The sequence below is a fragment of the Lemur catta genome, chromosome 19 (genome assembly GCF_020740605.2).
Source record: "Lemur catta isolate mLemCat1 chromosome 19, mLemCat1.pri, whole genome shotgun sequence".
Lineage (NCBI taxonomy): Eukaryota > Metazoa > Chordata > Mammalia > Primates > Lemuridae > Lemur > Lemur catta.
The window spans coordinates 29,484,864-29,506,182 of NC_059146.1; the positions used below are offsets into that span (position 1 = coordinate 29,484,864).

Genomic DNA, 21,319 nt, shown 5'->3' on the forward strand with positions numbered 1-21,319 from the left:
GAATCCAGAACATTTGCCTCTGAAATCTCTGATGTAAACTACACTTCCTCTGCAAGTATAAAATCAACCAATATTTTAGTTCACGGTTTTCAAATTTATCCTAAGTCCCCTTCATACCACAGAGAAGCGGAAGCCTATCACTGGGGACTGAGACAAAGACGTCAAAGCAGGTACAAGTGGACACGATTTTACTTTGAATTCTCCTTTCTTCTTTAAAAGTTAGGCTCATTTGCATTGTTCTCCATGGAGAGAAAAGTAAGTTATTTTGACGCTCCAAGAACAACAAAGCACCTGGCGGACTACAGATCCTCACGGATACTGCAAAATGCGCCTGCGCACCTCCACGGGCCGGAACTCCCACAAGTCACTGGGCTCGTCTCGGGCTCACGTTGCATGCTGGGATCAATCTGGCTAGAACAGAGCGCTAGACTTCCGAGGGTCTTTCGGCTCCGGACTGCATTTCCCAGTGGCCACCGCCTGTGAATCAACAGGTCCACTTCCGGTCTCCAGGGGTTGAGGACGTAGTGGGGTGAGGCCCTCAGATCCCGGGAAGAAGTCGGTGGCTGTCGGGGGGTCTCTGCGGACTGGGACTCGAGCCGGACCGACCCGGCAGTGCGGGTGGGCAAGGGGGAATTGCTCAGGGGAGGAACCCTGGGGCGCGGACGGGGCACGTGCGGGATCCCCAGGCCGTGTGCGTGTATGTGTGCGCGCGCGCGAGCAACAGAAGAGGGGGATTGTGAGATCACGAGTGACGGACAGGGCGTGTATGAGTGTGTGCGTGAGGGCCCTGTCCTCAGGGCTAGGAGGACGTGTGGACACTGAGCGCGCTTTGCTGTGGCTGTTTGGGTGCCACTGTGCCGATGGCCCTCGGCTCCTGCCGCTTGCTCGGTCTTCTCCCCTCACAGTCACGGGGGCTGCAGCAGAGGAATGGCCCCAGTAGGGAGGTCAGATATTAAGCCTAGAATGAAGGTTTCCGCAAGAAGGCACAGACCTCGACTTGGGATGGGAATTTAAGAGCTGGAAGTGCCCTTGAGGGTCTCCCAGGAGGGCAGCTACATGTCGAGAACCACAGCGTCCTGAGAGTTCTGTCCCCAGGAACCAGCTGCTAACTCGGACTGATTCCTCCTCCTTTTACTTCCTTGCCATTTTTTGTGACGTGAGGGAGGGTGTGGCCTTTCAAACTTAGTCTGCGCTCCAAGAAAAGCGTGGAGTCTCATGGTTACTGTATCCTTCCTCAGTCGTACCATTATCCAAAAGAAGGAGGCGGTTGAGAGCATTATTACTGCACACCTAAAAGTCAAGGGTGAGCTTGTGCTTTGTTTCTATTTAAGAAATGCGTTTTTTAATTTCAGGATATAGAGGTTCCAGCAAATTTTCAGCAAATGAAAGGGGATATGCAAATTGATAGCCAACTATCGTTCTCCCTCCATTGCCCCTCACCTTTCCTCTTAATGTTCACGTAACCATTTGGCAAATCTCTCACATCTTCCTGTGCACTCTATTTTTCTAACATGGTATGGCAATAAACCTCCAGGGATTAATTTTAGACTCTAATTTGGTAAGGAGGTTAGGTGGAATCACACACCAGATATCTATCGGTTGGTCTTTACAGCCCTCCTTTTCAAAGCAAGGGGGGGCATGGAGATGGTCAGGTAATTTCAATTCGTCTGCGAGGTTTTCAGGAGTGAGAATTTCAGAGAAATTGATATCAACAAGAGCCAGGATTTTTCCAGGGAGTCCATGAGTTGAAATTTGTAATACTGGCTAGGTCTGTTTGAGGTTTGGCACCTCAGTTGTGTTTTGGGCTTCTTTTTGTGTGAACTGTGAGGCAGTACAATGTTGTGGTTAAGAATACGGGATGTGTCCAGCTTTCAATTCCTGGTGAGGAGAGGAGAATTAAAAAAAAAAAAAAAAAAGAATGGAGAATGTGGATCCAGAGTATCTGGGTTGGAATCTTGGTTCTGTCAGTTTCTGGCTGTCTCAGGCTTGTAATGAACATTAGAATGAATTAATATTGTAAAGCTCCTTAGAGCAGTGCCAGGCATATAATAAGCGTTTAATATATTTTAACTGTTGTTTTTATATGGTCATTTTAGGTCCATCTCCTCAACTTTCTACAGAACAGATTCATTAGGAATATGTAGTTCATTGTGGTTACTGCTTGTATATTAAAGAAAATGGGTGAGGTGCTCAAATGATCTAGGATAGAAATTCTTTTTTTTAAAATTGATAGATAAAATTGTATGTATTTATCATGTACAGCATGATGTTTTGAAGTATATATATGTTGTGGAATGATTAAACTTAACTAATTAACATGTATTACCTCACATAGTTGTCATTGTTTTGGTGAAAACACTTATCCATTTTCTAAGCATTTTTCAAAATGACAATATGTTATAGTATTATTAACTATAATCACATGTTGTATAATATATATATGGAACTTATTTCTCCTATATAACTGAAATTTTGTATCCTTTGATCATCTCCCCTGCCCCCACCACCACTACCCCAGACCCTGATAATACACCGTTCTACTCTCTGCTTCTATGAGGTCAACTTTTTTAGATTCCATATATAAGTAAGATCATGCAGTATTTGTCTTTCTGTGGCTGGATTATTTCACTTAACATAATGTCTTGCAGGCTCATCCATGTTGTTGCAAATGACAGGATTTCCCCCCTTTTTATGGCTGAATGGCATTCCATTGTATATATATGCCACATTTTCTTTATCCATTCATTAATTGATGGATGCTTAGGTTGAATCCACATCTTGGCTATTGTGAATAGTGCTGCAGTAAACATAGGAGTGCAGATAATCTCTTTGACATACTGATTTCATTTCTTTTGGATATATATTCTTAGTAGTAGGATTGCTAGATCATGTGATAGTTCTATTTTTAATTTTTAAATGACCCTCCATACTGTTTTCCATAATGACTGTATTAATTTACATTCCACCAACAGTGTACAAAGGTTTTCTTTTCTCCACATCTTCATCAACACTTGCTAGCTTTTATCTTTCTGATAACAGTCATTCTAACAGGTGTGAGATGATATCTCATTGTAGTTTAAATTTTCATTTCCCTGATGATTAGTGATGTTGAGCATTTTTTCATATACCTTTTGGCCATTTATATGTCTTCTTTTGAGAAATGTCCATTTGGGTTCTCTGCACATTTTTTAGTCAGGTTATTTGTTTTCTTTCTGTTGAGTTGTTTGAGTTCCTTATATATTATGGATATTAACTCCTTATCAGATGTATGGTTTGCAGAGATATTTCCCCATTCTTTAGGTGGTCTTTTTACTTTGTTGATTGTTTCCTTTGCTGTGTAGAAGCTTTGTAGCTTGATGTAATCGTATTTGTCCAGTTTTACTTTTGTTGCCTGTGCTTTTGGGGTTATATCCAAAAAATCATTGCCCAGACCAATGTCATGAAGCTTTTCTCTATGTTTTCTTCTATTAGTTTCATAGTTTTGGGTCTTACATTTAAACCTTTAGTCCATTTTGAGTTGATTTTGTATATATTAATAGTTTGCAATAAGGATCTACTTTCATTCTTCTGCATATGGATATCTAGTTTTACCAACAGTATTTATTGAAGAGACTGTCCTTTCCCCATTGTGTGTTCTTACCATCTGTCAAAAATCAGTTGGCTACAAGTGTGTGGATTTATTTCTGGGCTGTCTATTCTGTTCCATTGGTCTATGTGTCTGTTTTTTTTACTGGTACCATGCTGTTTTGGTTACTATAATTTTGTAATATATTTTGAAGTCAGATTGTGTGATGCCTCCAGCTTTGTTCATTTTGCTCAAGATTGCTTTTACTATTTGGGGTCTTTTGTAGTTCCATGCAAATTTTAGGATTTTTAAAAAGAATTTTTGTGAAGAATGTAGGACAGAAATTCTTAACCTGAGTTCCTGTGACACCATTTATGGTCTTTGAGACCACAAACCTCTTGAAATAGAATACTGGAGAGTTTTAGAAATTTATAAATTTGGGTTTTGAGGGGAAAGAAAGAAAATTTTGGCTGTCACACTAGGGGCAGAGTGCAACTTGGATCTAGTGGATAGAGGTCAGGGATGCTGCCAAACATTGTACAGTGCACAGAATAGCTCTCTCATGTCCCCCAACAAAAAATTATCCAGCCCAATATGTCAGTAGTGCTGAGGTTGAGAAACCCTGGTCTAGAATCAAAAGTCTGTGATACCTGGAAAAACGTGTAAAATGATTTTGTATAAACTAAGTATTCCATAATATGGAATTAGTTAAGCAAATCATACTAGACTCAAGTGATAGAATATTATGCAGCTAATAAAATGATGTTCATAAAGAATCTTGAAAAGAAGAATATTTGATATGCTGTTAAGGAGTATTCATGCTATGAATAATAATACTCAAGAAAATGTTACATTGTATATGAATCCCTTGTGCTAAGATTGGGTTTTTATAAGGCATTCTGTAATGATTATATCCAAAATAACACTTTAAGATACTTTAATTGGTTATTCAGTGAAAAAGGGAAGCAGGCATGGTGATGTATATTCTATGCATTTCTTTACTCAGTTTGTAAATGCCGCTTACTGCATTGTGTTCATTCAGAGAAGAATCTTGGTAATGAAAATGTCTGGTTATACTGGGGAGAAACAGCAAAAGGATGTTAGAACTAGTTGATGTTATTTGGTATAGTCACATTGATTTCTCTATTGACCCTTATGGCAGGGTCAGTTTTTTTATGATTGAAAGCACTCAACTCCCTGATCACTCTGTTTTTATTTTTGTTTTTTAATTTGGAACTAGCTTTATTATGTTGTTTTTTTGGTTAAGAGACGGGATCTTGCTACGTTGCCCAGGCTGGCCTTGAATTCCTGGGCTCAAGCGATCCTCCTGCCTCAGCCTCCTGAGTAGCTGGGCCTTCAGGTTGGTGCCACTGTGACCAGCTTATGTATTTTTGATGATGGAATAGCATGGTTTGCAGAAAAAAATCAAAAACAAAACAGTTACCTAAGGAACTTAAAAAGAAGAAAGTTAAGATTATAGTTCCAGCTTTTAGAGATAGTCATTATTGATTTTTTGGTTTATATTTTTCTAATTGTTTTTTTCTGTGTGCACATGTGAGTTTTATTTCTGCAGAATAGAATCAGTTTGAAAAATAAATCTAATCCAGTCATGGTTTTCATTCATTTCTGGGCCTGTGGCAAGAAGCGTAAAGTGGTCATTAGTGTTTCTTCTTCTGAGGCTTCCCTACTGGAAAGCATCTTTCCTCCTCATGAAGATAATTTAAGAAGATAACTTAGGAGGAATTCCATTTTCCAGGATAGGCTCTGATTTTTTTATTACCATTCTAAGAAAAGAATAGGCTTGACACTGTATTTTACTATAAGAAAAAAGCAGAATTAAGTTCCTTGAACAAATGTAATCTTCTTTATTCTCAATAATAATAACACGTATCAAGAAGTTATTTGCGCTTATGTGTTTCAATTGAATTTTCTTACTAGTCTTGACAGGCTATGTGGTGGTTACTCTGTTTTGCTAATGAGGAAACAGGCACTGAGCAGTGACTAATTGTCATAGTTCAGAGTCACATTCTGAATATGAAAACAAAACTTGTCTTTTTATCATTGATAGGACACCATATTTGAGATTAGGTATGCTTTTTAAAACCTGCTTGCCTAACTTAGTAATTCCTCATGAATTTTTTCTTCATTGATTCATGTGGTCTATCTTAATGCCTAAGGGCCTAGTATGCCATACATAGTAAATGATACTTTATTTAACCATTTGCCAATTGTTAAATAAATTTTAAGTTTCTAGTTTTTGGTCATCGTAGAGTATTCTCTGATGGTCATCCTTGTGTGCATATCGTGTCTGCTCCTGTAGCTGTTTCCTATGGAAAATTCCTAGAATTAGAATTTGGGTCAATCATAAGATGCTTAGGTATCTATAGTATGGTACATACTATAAAGACTAAAAGATATAGCTTCCACTTTTAAGTTTCTTATTATCCATCAAATAAGATAAAGGCTGAATAAGAATAAGGGTATGGCAGAGTGTGTGATAAAGTCCATTAGAAAAATTCAGGTCTCATATCCTGAGAGTTTATAGAAGAGACATCATTCAGTCTATAGTTCCCAGGCTTTGACCAAATTATCGGGAGCCCATGGGATTTCTGTAGAGTTAAAAAAAAAAAAAAGTAATGCTGTAAGATTTGTAGCTTATTTTTGAAATTCTAAATATGTTAAATGTAAAGAGACTAATAACAGAAGATGATTCAGCAGCTGTTTAGAGAACATCATGGCTAAATTAATAGATTTAGAAACATAGTAAACCTTTTGTGAAAGAAGTAGCAATGTCACTATTATTAATAAATACAAGACATTTGGAGAACTTGTATACATTGTTTTCTAGAAATTATTCTAACATACACAGAAAGCCATAGACATCTAAGTGTTGGTTCAAGAATTGGGAAATAGGCCAGGCGTGGTGGCTAATGCCTGTAATCCTAGCACTCTGGGAGTCTGAGGCAGGAGGATCAGTAGTTCAAGACCAGCCTCAGCAAGAACAAGACCTCCATCTCTACTAAAAAAAAAGAAAAAGAAAAAGAAATTAGCTGGACAACTAAAAATAGAAAAAATTAGCCAGGCATGGTGGCACATGCCTGTAGTCCCAGCTACTTGGTAGGCTGAGCCAGGAGGATCGCTTGAGCCCAGGAGTTTGAGGTTGCTGTGAGCTAGGCTGATGCCACGGCACACGGCACTCACTCTAGCCTGAGCAACAGAACAAGACTCCATCTCAGAAAAAAAAAAAAAAAGAATTGGAAAATAAAGGAAACAAACCCCGTTAAATAAAAACAAGAGCTTATTAGAGTATCCTTTTTTTCCCAAGTTCAAAGGGAGATGTCTAAATAAAAGATGTCTTTAATCCAATTTGGAGAACAGTGTCCTCATAGGAAAAAAAGGTATATGTACATACGCATCTATAGACACATACACACATGTATGTAAATGTATGTGAATATAATTATATATATCCCAAGTTAATGCCTGGCCATAGTTACAATTATGAAGTACTCTTAAGTAAATAGAAGACAATTGGGGCCATAATACAAAGATAAGAACTATTAATATACATATAATTTTTTCTAAATTTTTTTCTATTAATGCTTTTTAGTCTTTATATATACATACAGTTTATAAATTTAATTATATTGTCCATCCTGTTTTGTAACCTGATCTTTCTGTTGAATGTGTATCTTGAACATTTAATGATTACTTTGTATTCTATCACATGGATGTTCCAAACTATGTTTAACCAGTGGTTTTGTTAGACTCAGAGTGCTGAACGCTGCCTGAGCAATTCCATCTGTTAATATATCCTCTCCAGCTTTCATGCCTTGCCCACTTCACCCAGTCCTGAGTTCACAGAGAGGTTCTGATTTGGATGATTGACCCCTTTTCAGCCTTGAAAGGTGGAACTGGCAGGGAGGAGGATCTGCTTAGAGCAGGATCGGGGCCAAGGTATGCATCCCAAGAATGAAGGACTGGCTGGAATCTCTCCTGCTGGAGTATTTTTTGAGCAACTTCAAGGCAGAAGTGCCTGTGCTCTGCATTCATGCTTGTGCAGCAGGTTCCTGGGGTTTAGGAGAGAGTTTGGTTTTGTTCAGGCTCCTGTTCACTACCAATTTGTGTGCGTGTGTGTGTGTGTAGGGGGAGTGGTGGGAGAAGGATGGAAGTGTGTGTGTTAGCAGGGGTAGTTGAGAAATAGAAATGGGGATAAAATAGTTATATTGTTTTAAGTCACTTTGGAAGCACTGAGGCACAGCTTGACTTAAGGTTCCCCCTCTTTTTTTGTCCTACAGGGGAGAAGCCTGAGGAAGATTGATCAATTTTGTAATTTCTAAAAACATGGTCCACGTAAGTTGGTATTTCTCTCTTCTCCTTGAAATGTGGTGGCTTTTAGGTTAGGTAACTCTGTTATTTAATTTGAAGCTTCCTACCTAGGGATCCAAGATCGTGCACCCCAGTTTGTCCCATTACAGTGAAGTCTGGTGACCAAAAAAGCAAGTTCGGTGCTCTTCCTGTCTGTGCCTCTCTTTTCCAACTGATGTTGAGATTTTCTTTGAACACGTTATTCAACACGGGCTCTGTGCTCAGTCCTTGCTCAGGAGAAATGCTGGATCAGTGGAGGAGACTGTCCCCACGGGGAAACAGTGACTTGTGGGCTTGAGAAGTCAGAGATTATTGTCTCATTTGGCCACACTTGGGAAAACCTTGAACCTTCTCCACCTGCTTGAACTTTCCAGGTAGGTAAGGTAGAATTTGATAGTGAGTGGCCTCAAGTCTCCATCTGTGGCAAGGTGATTTGCTTTATGAGGCTTTTAGGAAAATGACCGGTAAGGACAGTGGATAGTAACAGGGAGAAGATCACTCAGGGTATGAGTGGTAGGTGATGGTATTAATAGATTCCCAGAATTGGGGAAGACCTTAGAGACTTTGACCACCCTAAATGTATAAAAATAGAAAAAAATGATTAAATCTAATGTGTCTCTTACATTGGCTTTTATGCAGCTTATAAAAACCATTTGCCATGATAAAAAGAAGTACTACTGTTGTCATCTCATACCATAATGAACTTGAGGATTAAGAACATTTCTCAATTATATGTGAACCCTATTTTTTAAGGTAGATATATAAAACTTGGTAGGGAATTTTAGAAAATTTTTTTTGTTGTTACTATACTGTAAAGGATAGAGTTGGTATAGAAATGCACATTTACTGAGCACTTGTGAGGCAGGCATGTAGCAGGCACTGTGGTTATTTAGTAGGAAAACTCAGGTTCTTTTATCCATTCCCAGACATGCTGAGATAAGTAAATTATCCCACAGAAGCAGGATTCTTCAAGAACTTGCAGACACTCTGTGATCTCCATATTGTTCCTTTCTTGCAGTTCAGTTCTTTACCTCCTGTCCTTCTATCTTGAAACAGTTTTCTTCAATTTCATCATAATACACGTGTCTGTGGTTTCAGGGATCAGTGACGTTCAGGGACGTGGCCATCGACTTCTCTCAGGAGGAGTGGGAGTGCCTGGACCCCGCTCAGAGGAACTTATACAGGGATGTGATGTTGGAGAACTACAGTAACTTGGTCTCACTGGGTAAGCCCATCTGCCCCAATTAATTTAGTATCTGTTCTCTGGAATATTAGCTTTCTTCATCTTGAATTTCAGGGCTATCTTTTAAGGGGTAGCTGAATTCCTTCTTCTTGTTCCCCAAAGAATGGTTTGAGATTTGTTGAGTTGAAAATGGGCACCTCCATTGAAGTGCCTGCATCTTGCCTAGCCCACAGTGACCCTCCGCCCTCATGCTGGTCCTCTCCGTAGTTGCTTCTCTCTCTTCATGACCATGGGACTGAATTTGAAATCTTGCACATTGACTGAATGATCATTGTCTTAAGAAACTGGGTTGCATATTGTGTTTGATCTCAGAATTACTGCAGATGTTTTGGTTTTTTGTCTGTGTTCATTTTTTTCTGGCCCACCCTATAAAGAGAACAGTATCTTGACTTTTTCTATCAAAAGAGCCTCTATGATGTACGTTACACTGATTGGGTGAACAGAATTCATTTGACACTAAAGTGGCTGCATTCCATTTCCTTCAACAGACATTCCTTTACTTGCTTTGCGGTTGAAAGTTTCAGGCCATGACATTTGTATTTTTCAGTGAATGAATATACTACAAATAAGCTATAAATGTCTAGGGAGGCAAATTAAATTATAACAATAAACATAATAATAGCTTTGTGCTACTATAGATCAGACAATATTAGAAGTATTTTACATGTGTTAACTTATTTAATTTTATTATTAGTCCTATAAAATAGGTATTATTATCATCTCCATTTTAGAGTTGGGAAAACTGAAGGACAGATAGTTTAAGTGACTTGCCTAATGTCATACTGCCAGTGGGTGGCAGAGATGGGATTTGAACCAGGCAGTCTTCCTTAAAGTTTCATGCTGTCAACTACTAACGTATATCTCCTCTCAAGCGACAATACCCTATTTAAGTTTAAATGATTCTAAGTCCTTTTTCTAGTACAACTGGTCGCTTACCCAATCCTCTCATTTTTTTGCTGAAGTCTTTTCTCAATATCATTTTGACTTATAAATTTAACCAGGTTTCAAGTTTTATAAAAATTTTTATATTTAAAAAAATTCCACCTATGTGTCATTTCTTTTAAGCAGAAAATTTCATTTCTAAGCCAGATGTGATTACCTTACTAGAGCAAGAGCAAGAGCCCTGGATGGTTGTGAGGAAAGAAACAAACAGATGGTGCCCAGGTGAGTGAGGGTAAAGCAGGCAGGGAAAGCCGTCACTGTCAGGGACAGTCCTCGTGGTCAGAGAGGGGTCACATCCCTGAGATGTGGTTTCGAAAACTTCCTTCAAAGACCCAATGCCTGTTGGATAAAAATTCCCAAGACCTGGGAAGGAAATAAAGATCGTGGCAATAGCTATCAAAGAAACTACGTCACTTACTAATCACCTAATTTCTGTTCACTTATTTCCGTCCCCTTTTAGTGGCATGAGTGCCCTCTTTCTTTCCCCATGTAAACTTTTAACATGTATTTTAGATCCTGCTGCTTTCCAGCTCTGCTTTTGCATTTAGATTTCTGTGATGTGTTTCCGTTGTCTAAAAAGTACGCTCACATATTCAGTAAATATGTATCAAGTGCCCACTTCACAAGGCACTGTGCTTGACACTGTCAATACAGTAACATACAGATAATGAACAAGACTGATACAGTCATTGCTCTTGCGGACTTTACTGGCAGTTGGCAAGACATGGATTAAACAAGTAAGCAAATGAATAGGTGAGTAATGTCAGAGAACTGCACTATAGAGACAAGTAAATAGGAGTGATGGGGTGAGAGTGACAGCATTTGGGTGGTCAGGGAACATGTCGTGAAGTGGGCATGCTTGCACAAAGACATGAAGTAAGGGTGTAAGCCATGTGTTGGGGTGAGACCATTCCAGTCGGACTGAGCAGGAAACACAGGGGAAAGCGGTGAGTTAGAGCAGAGTAAGTGATGGGACGGTGGGAAGGGAGGTCTGAGCATTAGGCCAGGGTGAGATCCTACAAGGTTTTGTCATTGTGAAGAATACGGAATGTTTTTCAAGAGTTATTTATTTCTTTTTAATTGATACCTAATATTTGTACATATTTATGGGGTACATGTGATATTTTGTTACATGCGTAGAATGGGTATTTAGGGGTATCCATCACCTCGAGTATTTATCATTTCTATTTGATGGGAACATTTCCAGTCCTCTCTTCTGGCTATTTTGAAATATACAGTACATTGTTGTTAACTATAGTCACCCTACTCTGCTATCAAATATTGGAAGTTATTCCTTCTGTTTAACTGTATATTTGTGCCCAATAGCTAACCTCTCTTCATCTCCCACCTCCCACCCACACAACCTTCTCAGCCTCTGGTATGTATTATTCTACTCTCTACTGCCATGAGATCAACTTTTTTAGCTCCCATATGTGAGTTAGAACATGCAATATTTGTCTTTCTGTGCCTGGCTTATTTCACTTAACATAATGTCCTCCAGTTCCATCCATGTTACTGCCAATGACATGGTTTCATTCTCTTTTTATGGCCCAGTAGTACTCGATTATGTATATATGCAACATTCTCTTTATCCATTCATCCATTAATGCAGTGGTCCCCAACCTTTTTGGCACCAGGAACCGGTTTCATGGAAGACAACTTTTCCAGGGACAGGGTGGGTGGACGGGGGTGGGGGATGGTTTCAGGATGAATCAAACACATTACATTTATTGTGCCCTTTATTTCTATTATTATTACATTGTAATATATAATGAAATAATTATACAACTCACCATAATGCAGAATCAGTGGGAGCCCTGAGCTTGTTTTCCTGCAACTAGATTGACCCATCTGGGGTGATGGGAGATAGTGACACCTGAAGTGTGTTGCTTATGTCCGGTCTACTCTGTAATCTCGTTTTGGTTGCTGTCACTGCAGAAAACCCTACATGACAAAGATAGGATGTTGGAAATGGAAGCAGGTTTTTCAGTGCTTTTGTGGCAATCTCTGTGTTTCCTACTAAGAGCCAGGCTAGAGGAATCTTAGGAGACGAAACAGTCTGAGCAAAGCAAGAAGATAAAGGAAAGGTTATATTATGTTCTAGTTGCTAAAAGGAGGCAATGGGTAGAGATCAGGCACAAAGGAGGCAGTGCCTTGAAATGCTATCTGTGGTAAGGTTTTGGATTTTATTTTAAGGGTAAAGACAAACCATTCAAAAACAGTTTGAAGTATGATCCTTAAACTTTGGTCTGAATCAGAGTCATCTGATAGAGATGTTAAAATTTAGCTTCTTAGGATTTATCCTTAAAAATTGTGATTCTGGGCTGGGCACGGTGGCTCACGCCTGTAATCCTAGCACTCTGGGAGGCCGAGGTGGGTGGATTGCTCGAGGTCAGGAGTTCGAGACCAGCCTGAGCAAGAGTGAGACCCCTTCTCTACTAAAAATAGAAAGAAATTATCTGGCCAACTAAAAATACATATAGAAAAAATTAGCCGGGCATGGTGGCGCATGCCTGTAGTCCCAGTTACTCGGGAGGCTGAGGCAGTAGGATCGCTTGAGCCCAGGAGTTCGAGGTTGCTGTGAGCTGGGCTGACGCCACAGCACTCTAGCCCAGGCAACAGAGCAAGACTCTGTCTCAAAAAAAAAAAAAAAAATTGTGATTCTGTATATCTGAGTTGCTTGAATATCAATATTTGTAACAAGCTTACCAAATGATTTTGATTCACACCTAAATTTTACAAAGTTAATTTATTCCCCTATTATAAACATCACTGTCTTACATAAACTTTCTTCATTATTGATACTCTTCTTTTTGTTTTTCAAATCTCTGAAAGTATTTTAGAGTTAGGCCATATGTTTAATGGCTTTTCTGTGCATGTGTGTTATAGGAGAATAAAATATGTTTGCTTTTTCTGTTTCTTTCAGATTGGGAGTCAAATTATGGAACTGAGAAAATATCTCCAGAAAATGATATTTCAGAAATAAATTTATCCAAACAGGGTATAAAACAAATAAGTAAAACTCTTGGCCTTGAGGCCTCCCATTTTATAATTGACTCAAAATATAGCAGTAGATTTGAGGGACTACAGGGACATCAAGAAGGATATACCAATCCAAGGATAATCAGCTATGAAAAAATGCTTACTTTTACTCCTCATACTTCTGTTACTCACGATACAGATAAACCATATGAATGTAAGCAATGTGGGAAATACTTTAGTCGTGGTTCAAATCTTATTCAACACCAGAGTATTCATACTGGAGAGAAACCGTATGAATGTAAGAAATGTGGGAAGGCCTTTAGACTTCACATACAACTTATTAGACATCAGAAATTTCACATTGGTGAGAAACATTTTGAATGTACAGAATGTGGAAAGGCCTTTAGTCTTCCTACCCAGCTTAATCGCCATAAGAACATTCATACTGGTGAGAAACCATTTAAATGTAAGGAATGTGGGAAGTCCTTTAATCGTAGCTCAAACCTTATTCAACATCAGAGTATTCATGCTGGTGTGAAGCCATATGAATGTAAGGAGTGTGGGAAAGGTTTTAATCGTGGTTCAAACCTGATTCAGCATCAGAAAATTCATTCCAATGAGAAACCCTTTGTATGTAAGGAATGTGGGATGGCCTTTAGGTATCATTACCAACTTATTGAACATTGCCAAACTCATACAGGTGAGAAACCCTTTGAATGTAAAGAATGTGGAAAGGGCTTTACTCTTCTTACAAAGCTTCTTCGGCATGAGAAGATTCATACTGGTGAGAAACCCTTTGAATGTAAGGAATGTGGAAAGGCCTTTAGTCTTCTCAACCAGCTTAATCGCCATAAGAACATTCATACTGGTGAGAAACCCTATGAATGTAAGGAGTGTGGGAAGTCCTTTAATCGTAGCTCAAACCTTATTCAGCATCAGAGTATTCATGCTGGTGTGAAGCCATATGAATGTAAGGAGTGTGGGAAAGGCTTTAATCGTGGTGCAAACCTTATTCAGCATCAGAAAATTCATTCCAATGAGAAACCCTTTGTATGTAAGGAATGTGGGATGGCCTTTAGATATCATTACCAACTTATTGAACATTGCCGAATTCATACTGGTGAGAAACCCTTTGAATGTAAAGAATGTGGAAAGGACTTTAGTCTTCTGACACAGCTTGTTCGACATCAAAATATCCATACAGGTGAGAAACTATTTGAATGTAAGGAATGTGGGAAGGCCTTCAATCGTGGCTCAAATCTTATTCAACATCAGAGTATTCATACTGGTGAGAAACCCTATGAATGTAAGGAATGTGGGAAGTCTTTTAGACTTCATCTACAACTTTCTCAACATCAAAAAACCCATACTGGTGAGAAACCTTTTGAATGTAAGGAATGTGGGAAATTCTTTCGTCGTTGTTCAAATCTTAATCAGCATCGAAGTATTCATACTGGAAAGAAACCCTTTGAATGTAAGGACTGTGGGAAGGCCTTTCGACTTCATGTGCAACTTATTCGACATCAGAAATTTCATGTTAGTGAGAAACCTTTTGAATGTATGGAATGTGGAAAGGCCTTTAGTCTTCTCAACCAGCTTAATCGCCATAAGAACATTCATACTGGTGAGAAACCATTTGAATGTAAGGAATGTGGGAAGTCCTTTAATCGTAGCTCAAACCTTATTCAGCATCAGAGTATTCATGCTGGTGTGAAGCCATATGAATGTAAGGAGTGTGGGAAAGGCTTTAATCGTTGTTCAAACCTTATTCAGCATCAGAAAATTCATTCCAATGAGAAACCCTTTGTGTGTAAGGAATGTAAGAAGGCCTTTAGATATCATTACCAACTTACTGAACATTGCCGGATTCACACTGATGAGAAACCCTTTGAATGTAAAGAATGTGGAGAGGCCTTTAGTCTTCTGACACAGCTTACTCAACATCAGAAGGTGCATACTGGTGAGAAACCCTTTGAATGTAAGGAACATGGAAAGGCCTTCAACTGTGGCCCAAACTTTGTTCAGCATCAGAGTATTCATACTGGTGAGAAACCCTGTGAATGTAAGGAATGTGAAAAGGCTTTTAGACTTCACCTGCAACTTTCTCAACATCAAAAAACTCATCCAGGCGAGAAAACCTTTGAATGTGAACAATGTGGGATATCCATGAGACATCAGTACCAACTTATTGAAAATCAGCATATTCATATTGGGGTGAAACTGTATGAATGTAAGGAGTGTGGAAAGGGCTTTAGTTGTGGTACTGACCTTAGAGTACATCAGAGAATCCACACTGGTGAGAAACCCTTTGAATGTAAGGAATGTGAGAAGACCTTTCAACATCATTACCAATTTCTTGGACATCACAGAATTCATACCAGTGAGAACTCCTATGAATGTAAAGAATGTGGGAGATGCTTTATTCGTGGTAGAGACCTTAGAGCACATCAGAGAATTCATACTGGTGAGAAACCATATCAATGTAAAGGATGCAGGAAGGCATTTAGTTGTAGCTCAAACCTTATTCAACATGTTAAAATTCATACTGGTGAAAAACCCCATGAATATAAGGAATGTGAAAAGGCCTTTAGCAGTAATTATGAACTTGCTGTATATCAGAGACTACATACTGGTGAGAAACCCTATGAATGTAAAGAATGTAGGAAAAATTTTAGACTTAGTTCAGTTTTTGCTGCACATCAGAGAATTCATACTGGTATGAAACCCTATAAATGTAAAGAATGTGGAAAGATCTTTAGTTGTAGCTCAAACCTTGTTCAACATGAGAGAATTCATACCAATGAGAAACCCTATGAATGTAAGGAATGTGGGAAGGCCTTTAGACTTAGTTCAGCCCTTTATGCACATCAGAGAATTCATACTGGTGTGAAACCCTATGAATGTAAGGAATGTGGGAAAGCTTTTAGACTTAGTTCACTGTTTATTGCCCATCAGAGTATTCATACAGCTCTGAAACCCTATGAATGTACAGAATGTGGGAAAGCCTTTACTGTGAATGGTCAGCTTACTCTATATCAGAAAATTGATAATTGTCAGAAGTTTTATGAGTGTAAGGAGTGTGGACAGGCCTTCACTGTGTATGAAAAATTTATTCAACACCAGAAAATTCATATTGGTGAGAAATCCTATGACTGTAAAAGAATGTGGGAAGAACTTTCATCATGGTCTCGGATTTGCTCAACAGAGTATTCATACTGGTGAGAAACCCTTTGAGTATAAGAAATGTGGGACGTTTTATAGTCACAGTTACACTAAACACCTTAGAGTTCAGAGAAGACATTCTGGTGACAAAGTCTTCGAATATGAGGAATATAGGGTAGCTGTCATCTTCGCAATTTATTCGCCATGAAATATTTTACTAGATGCTGGTATACCTTGATTAATTGCACATTGCAGAGACTGCATTTTATACAAATTGAAGGTTTGTAGCAATCCTGCAGCAAACAAGTTTATCAGCATTGTTTTTACAACAGCATGTGGCCTCTTCATATCTCTATGTCACATTTTGGTAATTCTCAAAATATTTCAACTTTGTCATTATTACATCTATTATGGTGATCTCTGATCAGTAATCTTTGGTGGTACTATTGTAATCGTTTGGGGCACCACAAACCATGCCCATAAAAGACAATGAACTTAACAAACATTGTGTATGTTGAAAGAATAGTAAAATATACACCCATGTACCCCACCTAGATTCAAAATAGTTAACAATTTGCTGTTTGTTTTATTTTTGTTGTACCATTGAGAATAAGTTTTAGACATTGCCACTTTACCCTTTATTACATGAGTATATTTCTCATAAAGAAATAAAGACAATATCATATATAGTTACAGTACCGTAATTACCCATAAGGAAATTACTCATAATTGTATAATATATATTACATATTCAGATTTCTTGATTTGCCCTTAAAAACTCCTTAACAGCTATTTACTTTCTAAGGAGAACCCATTTCAGATTCTACATTACATTTGGTTATCTCTTTAGTGTCTTGTAGTCTGGAACAAATTTTTGTGGGTATCAGAATGACTTGTAGAACTTGGTAAAAATACAGAAGTCCAGGCCCTAGCCTATGAGCCTCAGCCTCTATGTTTTTTATTAGTTTTCCAGGTGATTCTGATATCATTTATATTTAGGGAACCACTGGTCTAAAACATTTCTCTTCATCTTTTTTTTATGACATTGACTTTTCAATAGCCCAGGAAAGTTGTCTTCCATGTGTTTAGATTTCTTTGTTTATAGTGCCACTTAGCCTTGCTCTGTTGTATTTTCTGCACAATGGAAGTTAAGTCTAGAGACTCTGTTAGTCCAGATTAAACATTTTGGGGAAAGAAACTTTGTAGATTTTTTGTATGTCATATTGCAATGGCAGCAAAGATTTAAGTACAGGTCCCCACATTAGTGAAACTAAGTTCAATCATTTGGGTAACATGATGGGTGCTGTATCTCCATTGTAAAGATCTAGCTTGTAGTGGGTAAATAATCTGTGTGGAGAGACTTTGTTACCTCTCTGGAAATTCATAATCATGTGTATTTAAGCCCTGGATCAAATAGAAAATAAAAATTAAATAGACTATCCAGAAATGAATGACATTATGGTGTCAACATAATTCAACTTGTGTGATGTAGCTGAAGCTGTACACACTGCAAAATTAGTACCTTTCTGTATATGTAGGAAGCCAAAATTGTTTTGACTGGAAACTTGTTTTGTTTTTGTTCAGCGTTTTATGTATCTCTGGCACATTAACTGTTGGTAAATTTTGAAAAAAAATTTAACCCTTCAAATCAAGCTATACAACAAACAGAATAAACTCTAAGCCAATATAAGGAATTAGCAAAAAGTGAATATTAATAGAAAACAAATAGATTTCATCAATTTTTTTATAAATTAGATTTTGGTATTTCTGATTAAGGAAAAATAAATATGACACCATTGTGGCATCACGAACTAGAGAGTACAAGAGATTAGATTTTTTTTAAGATTAAGAATAATTGTGTGTGATTTTATTTCAGTGTATTTAAAAATCGATAGAGTGATAGTTTATATTGATAGATTTCTTCCATTCCTGAATATACCCTGGTCAGAGCATTATTCTTCTGAATCAATGCTTAACTCTATTTCTTAACATTTCATTGCATCTGTAATCATAAGGAAAGTTACAATTTTCTAAGAATTTTTCAGGTTTTGATATTGCAGCGATCTTATAAAACAAGATTATATAAAACTTGGCTTTTGAATCTCATGTTCCATTTTTTTTTTCCAGTTTAATCTGTTCTGTGTTGATTTGTTCCCTTTGACCTTCATCTTTGGAGTCAACCAATTCCCTGGGTATCCACTCAGCATAATTCCTTTAAGGGTCATTGTACACCTGATAGTCTCGTCAAGGATTGTCATAAAATAGCAAGCCCTGGTGGCCTTCCAAAGTACAATCTTGGCAATGCTATGCTGGGAAGTCAGGGATCCTTTGCAAACTTAAGCAGTTTAAAATATTTGCTAAAAATTACAAGATTTGAATTACAAGATTAAAGTTCTTTAAATCGCCTAATACTTTTAAAAGTAGAAAAGACATCCATAGAATATTTTCTTGCTTACAAGATCAGTAAACATTAAATCCATTTACAAAAAGAATTTTCTCAATTTTAGTTCCTGTTTTTCTTTGTTCATATGCTTTTTCATATTATTTTTATCCCTTCACATTATTGCCTTTTCAGGGTTTTAGTAATTGGACAGTTTGGCCTTTATTATGCTGTTAATATTTTTACCTGTCCCAAAAGAAAGACATACAATCAAAGAAACGGAAAGTTAGAGGACCTTGAATCAGATTATGATGTCAAGGTGACCCTGAGTAATGGTTATTAAGCTCTTTAAATTTTTAGTAACAAAGATTTACTAGAATGGTATGGGTCAGTTAAATCATGTTTCTTTTTGTATACATTTAATTATATAATCCCCTTAAGTTGTGCTTGGTCAGCAGTATTTAACTTGTCTGTTATATATTTAACTGGTCTGTTACATTTATTATGTATTTATGTATTGCTTAATATTTTATTAGGGTAATAAGTTTTAAAACAATTTTATAAATTTCATCTCCTAGGACAAGAAGATTAAGTATGTGTTCTTAGTCTTTAGGGCATTTGGGTATTTTATTATTTTGAAGTGGTATTGACTACTCCATTTATTTGGTTTTTGAGTATCATCTCCATTCCTAAGCATGGATTTTTATTTGGAACTCGTTTTACCTGGCTAATATGAGTTATGATTAGCCACTACTAGTATGGATATATTTTTCCCATTCCTGTTATATTACCTGTTCCAGGAGTATCTGGCTTACTCATATTTCCCTATATTTATTCCATCCTGCTTTTATGGATGAATACAAATAGATAACAGTACGCTTTAATCAAACATAAAGTTGATGGAAAAAATACACATAAAAAGCTCTTAACTATTATCAACAGTAAATTAAACATTTATTCTTAATTATAATTTCTTTGTAAAATTTATAGGCATTTATCTTTTGAGTATGATATACTAGAAGTATAATTATATCTTTTGAGTATCAATATGAACATGATTTTGAACATACTTTACTTTTTCCAATTAAGTACTATCCAGATGGTCCCTGATTTAACAATTGTTTGACTTAGGAGTTTTCAATTTTATCATGGTGCAAAAGTGATATGCTACTATAGTTTGGATATTTGTCCCCTCCAAATCTCATGTTGAAATTTGACCCCAGTGTTGGAGGTGGAGCCTAATGGGAGGTTTTGGGTTATGGGGGAAGATCACTCATGAATAGATTAATGCCTTCCCTAGGTGGTGGTGGGGTGAGTTTTCACTCTGTTCTCAGAGCTGGTTGTTAAAAAGAGCCTGCACCTGCCTCATCATACCTCACCCAAGGTAATATGGCCAAAACAATCATGTGGATTTTTGTATGCTTATTGGATATTGGTGTATCTTCTTTTGTAGAGTGTCTCTTTTGATCTTTTTCCCATTTTTTTTTTTTTTGCTTTTACTTACTTCCTATTGTTTGAATTTTTGTGTATGCTAGATATCCTTTTTTTTGGATATAGGTATTGTGAATATTCCAGTCTGACTTTATTTTCATTTTCCTAATGGTATCTTTTGATGAGAAGTTTTTAGTTTTATCAAAGTTAATTTTTAAAATTTTCTATAGATTAGAGCTTTCTCTCTCCTCCATGGTCACACAGATATTATCATATTTTATTCTATAAGCTTTATACTTGTAGCTTTTACTTATATCTATGATCCACCTCAAATTTTTTTGTGTATGGTGTAAGGTATAGATTGAAGTTAAATTTCTCTGCCAAGTTTATCCAGTTCCAGCACCACATGTTGAAAGAACGTTCCTTTCTCCCGTTGAACTACTTCAGAGTTTTTTTTAAGGAACATCCTATGACTGTATAAGTGTAGGTCTACTTTTTTTTTTTTTTTTTTTTTTTGAGACAGAGTCTCGCTCTGTTGCCTGGACTAGAGTGCTGTTGGCATCAAGCTCACAGCAACCTCGAACTCCTGGGCTCAAGCAATCCTTCTGCCTCAGCCTCCCAAGTAGCTGGGACTATAGGCATGTGCCACCATGCCTGGCTAATTATTTTCTATATATATTTTTAGCTGTCCAGATCATTTCTTTCTATTTTTAGTAGAGATGGGGTCTCACTCTTGCTCAGGCTGGTCTTGAACTCCTGAGTTCAAATGATCCACCCGCCTCAGCCTCCCAGAGTGCTAGGATTACAGGTATGAGCCACTGCGCCCGGCCAGGTCTACTTCTTGATAATTTATTTTGTTGCATTTATCTACTTGTTCATTATGCCAATACTGCATTGTCTTGATTGCTCCAGCTTCATAGTGAATCTTGAGTTCAGGCAGTGTCAGTTCTCAGCTTCCTTCTTTTAAAATATTGTTTTAGCTACTCTAAGTCCTTTACGTTTCCACATATATTTTACAATCAACTTATAAATTTCTACAAAAATGCCTGCTGGGATTTTGATTGGATTCCACTGAATCCTTACATCAATTTGAGAACTGACTTCTAAACTTTGAGTTTTATCATCCATGATTATGGTATATGTTTCCATTTATTTAGGCCTTCTCTAGCTTCTCTCAACAAAACTGTGTAGTTTATGGGTAATAGTCTTGCATGTGTTTTGTTAAATATATTCTTAAGTATTTTAT

The 21,319-nt window shown here is 37.5% G+C and overlaps 1 protein-coding gene across 6 annotated transcripts; it reads left to right on the forward strand.

Annotated features, from left to right (window-relative positions):
• The first annotated feature begins 417 nt into the window (after positions 1 to 417).
• LOC123624325 (zinc finger protein 780B-like) lies at positions 418 to 18,358 on the forward strand. Of its 6 annotated transcripts, none has more exons than XM_045532004.1 (6): positions 418 to 618; positions 1,239 to 1,303; positions 7,864 to 7,918; positions 9,032 to 9,158; positions 10,242 to 10,340; positions 13,045 to 18,358. In XM_045532004.1, the coding sequence occupies exons 3-6, from the start codon at positions 7,910 to 7,912 to the stop codon at positions 16,320 to 16,322; spliced, it is 3,513 nt and encodes a 1,170-aa protein (XP_045387960.1). In that variant the 5' UTR covers positions 418 to 618; positions 1,239 to 1,303; positions 7,864 to 7,909; the 3' UTR covers positions 16,323 to 18,358. The 6 variants fall into 6 exon arrangements, with proteins under 6 accessions (XP_045387960.1, XP_045387964.1, XP_045387959.1 ...); XM_045532008.1 differs by having other exon boundaries at positions 10,245 to 10,340; positions 13,045 to 18,357; XM_045532003.1 differs by lacking the exon at positions 1,239 to 1,303.
• The last annotated feature ends 2,961 nt before the right edge of the window (positions 18,359 to 21,319 follow it).

Coding starts and splice junctions, on each gene's coding strand:
- LOC123624325 (XM_045532004.1), top strand. Junction 9,159..10,241: donor CAGTAACTTGGTCTCACTGG/GTAAGCCCATCT, acceptor ATTTCTTTTAAG/CAGAAAATTTCATTTCTAAG. Junction 10,341..13,044: donor AACAAACAGATGGTGCCCAG/GTGAGTGAGGGT, acceptor TGTTTCTTTCAG/ATTGGGAGTCAAATTATGGA.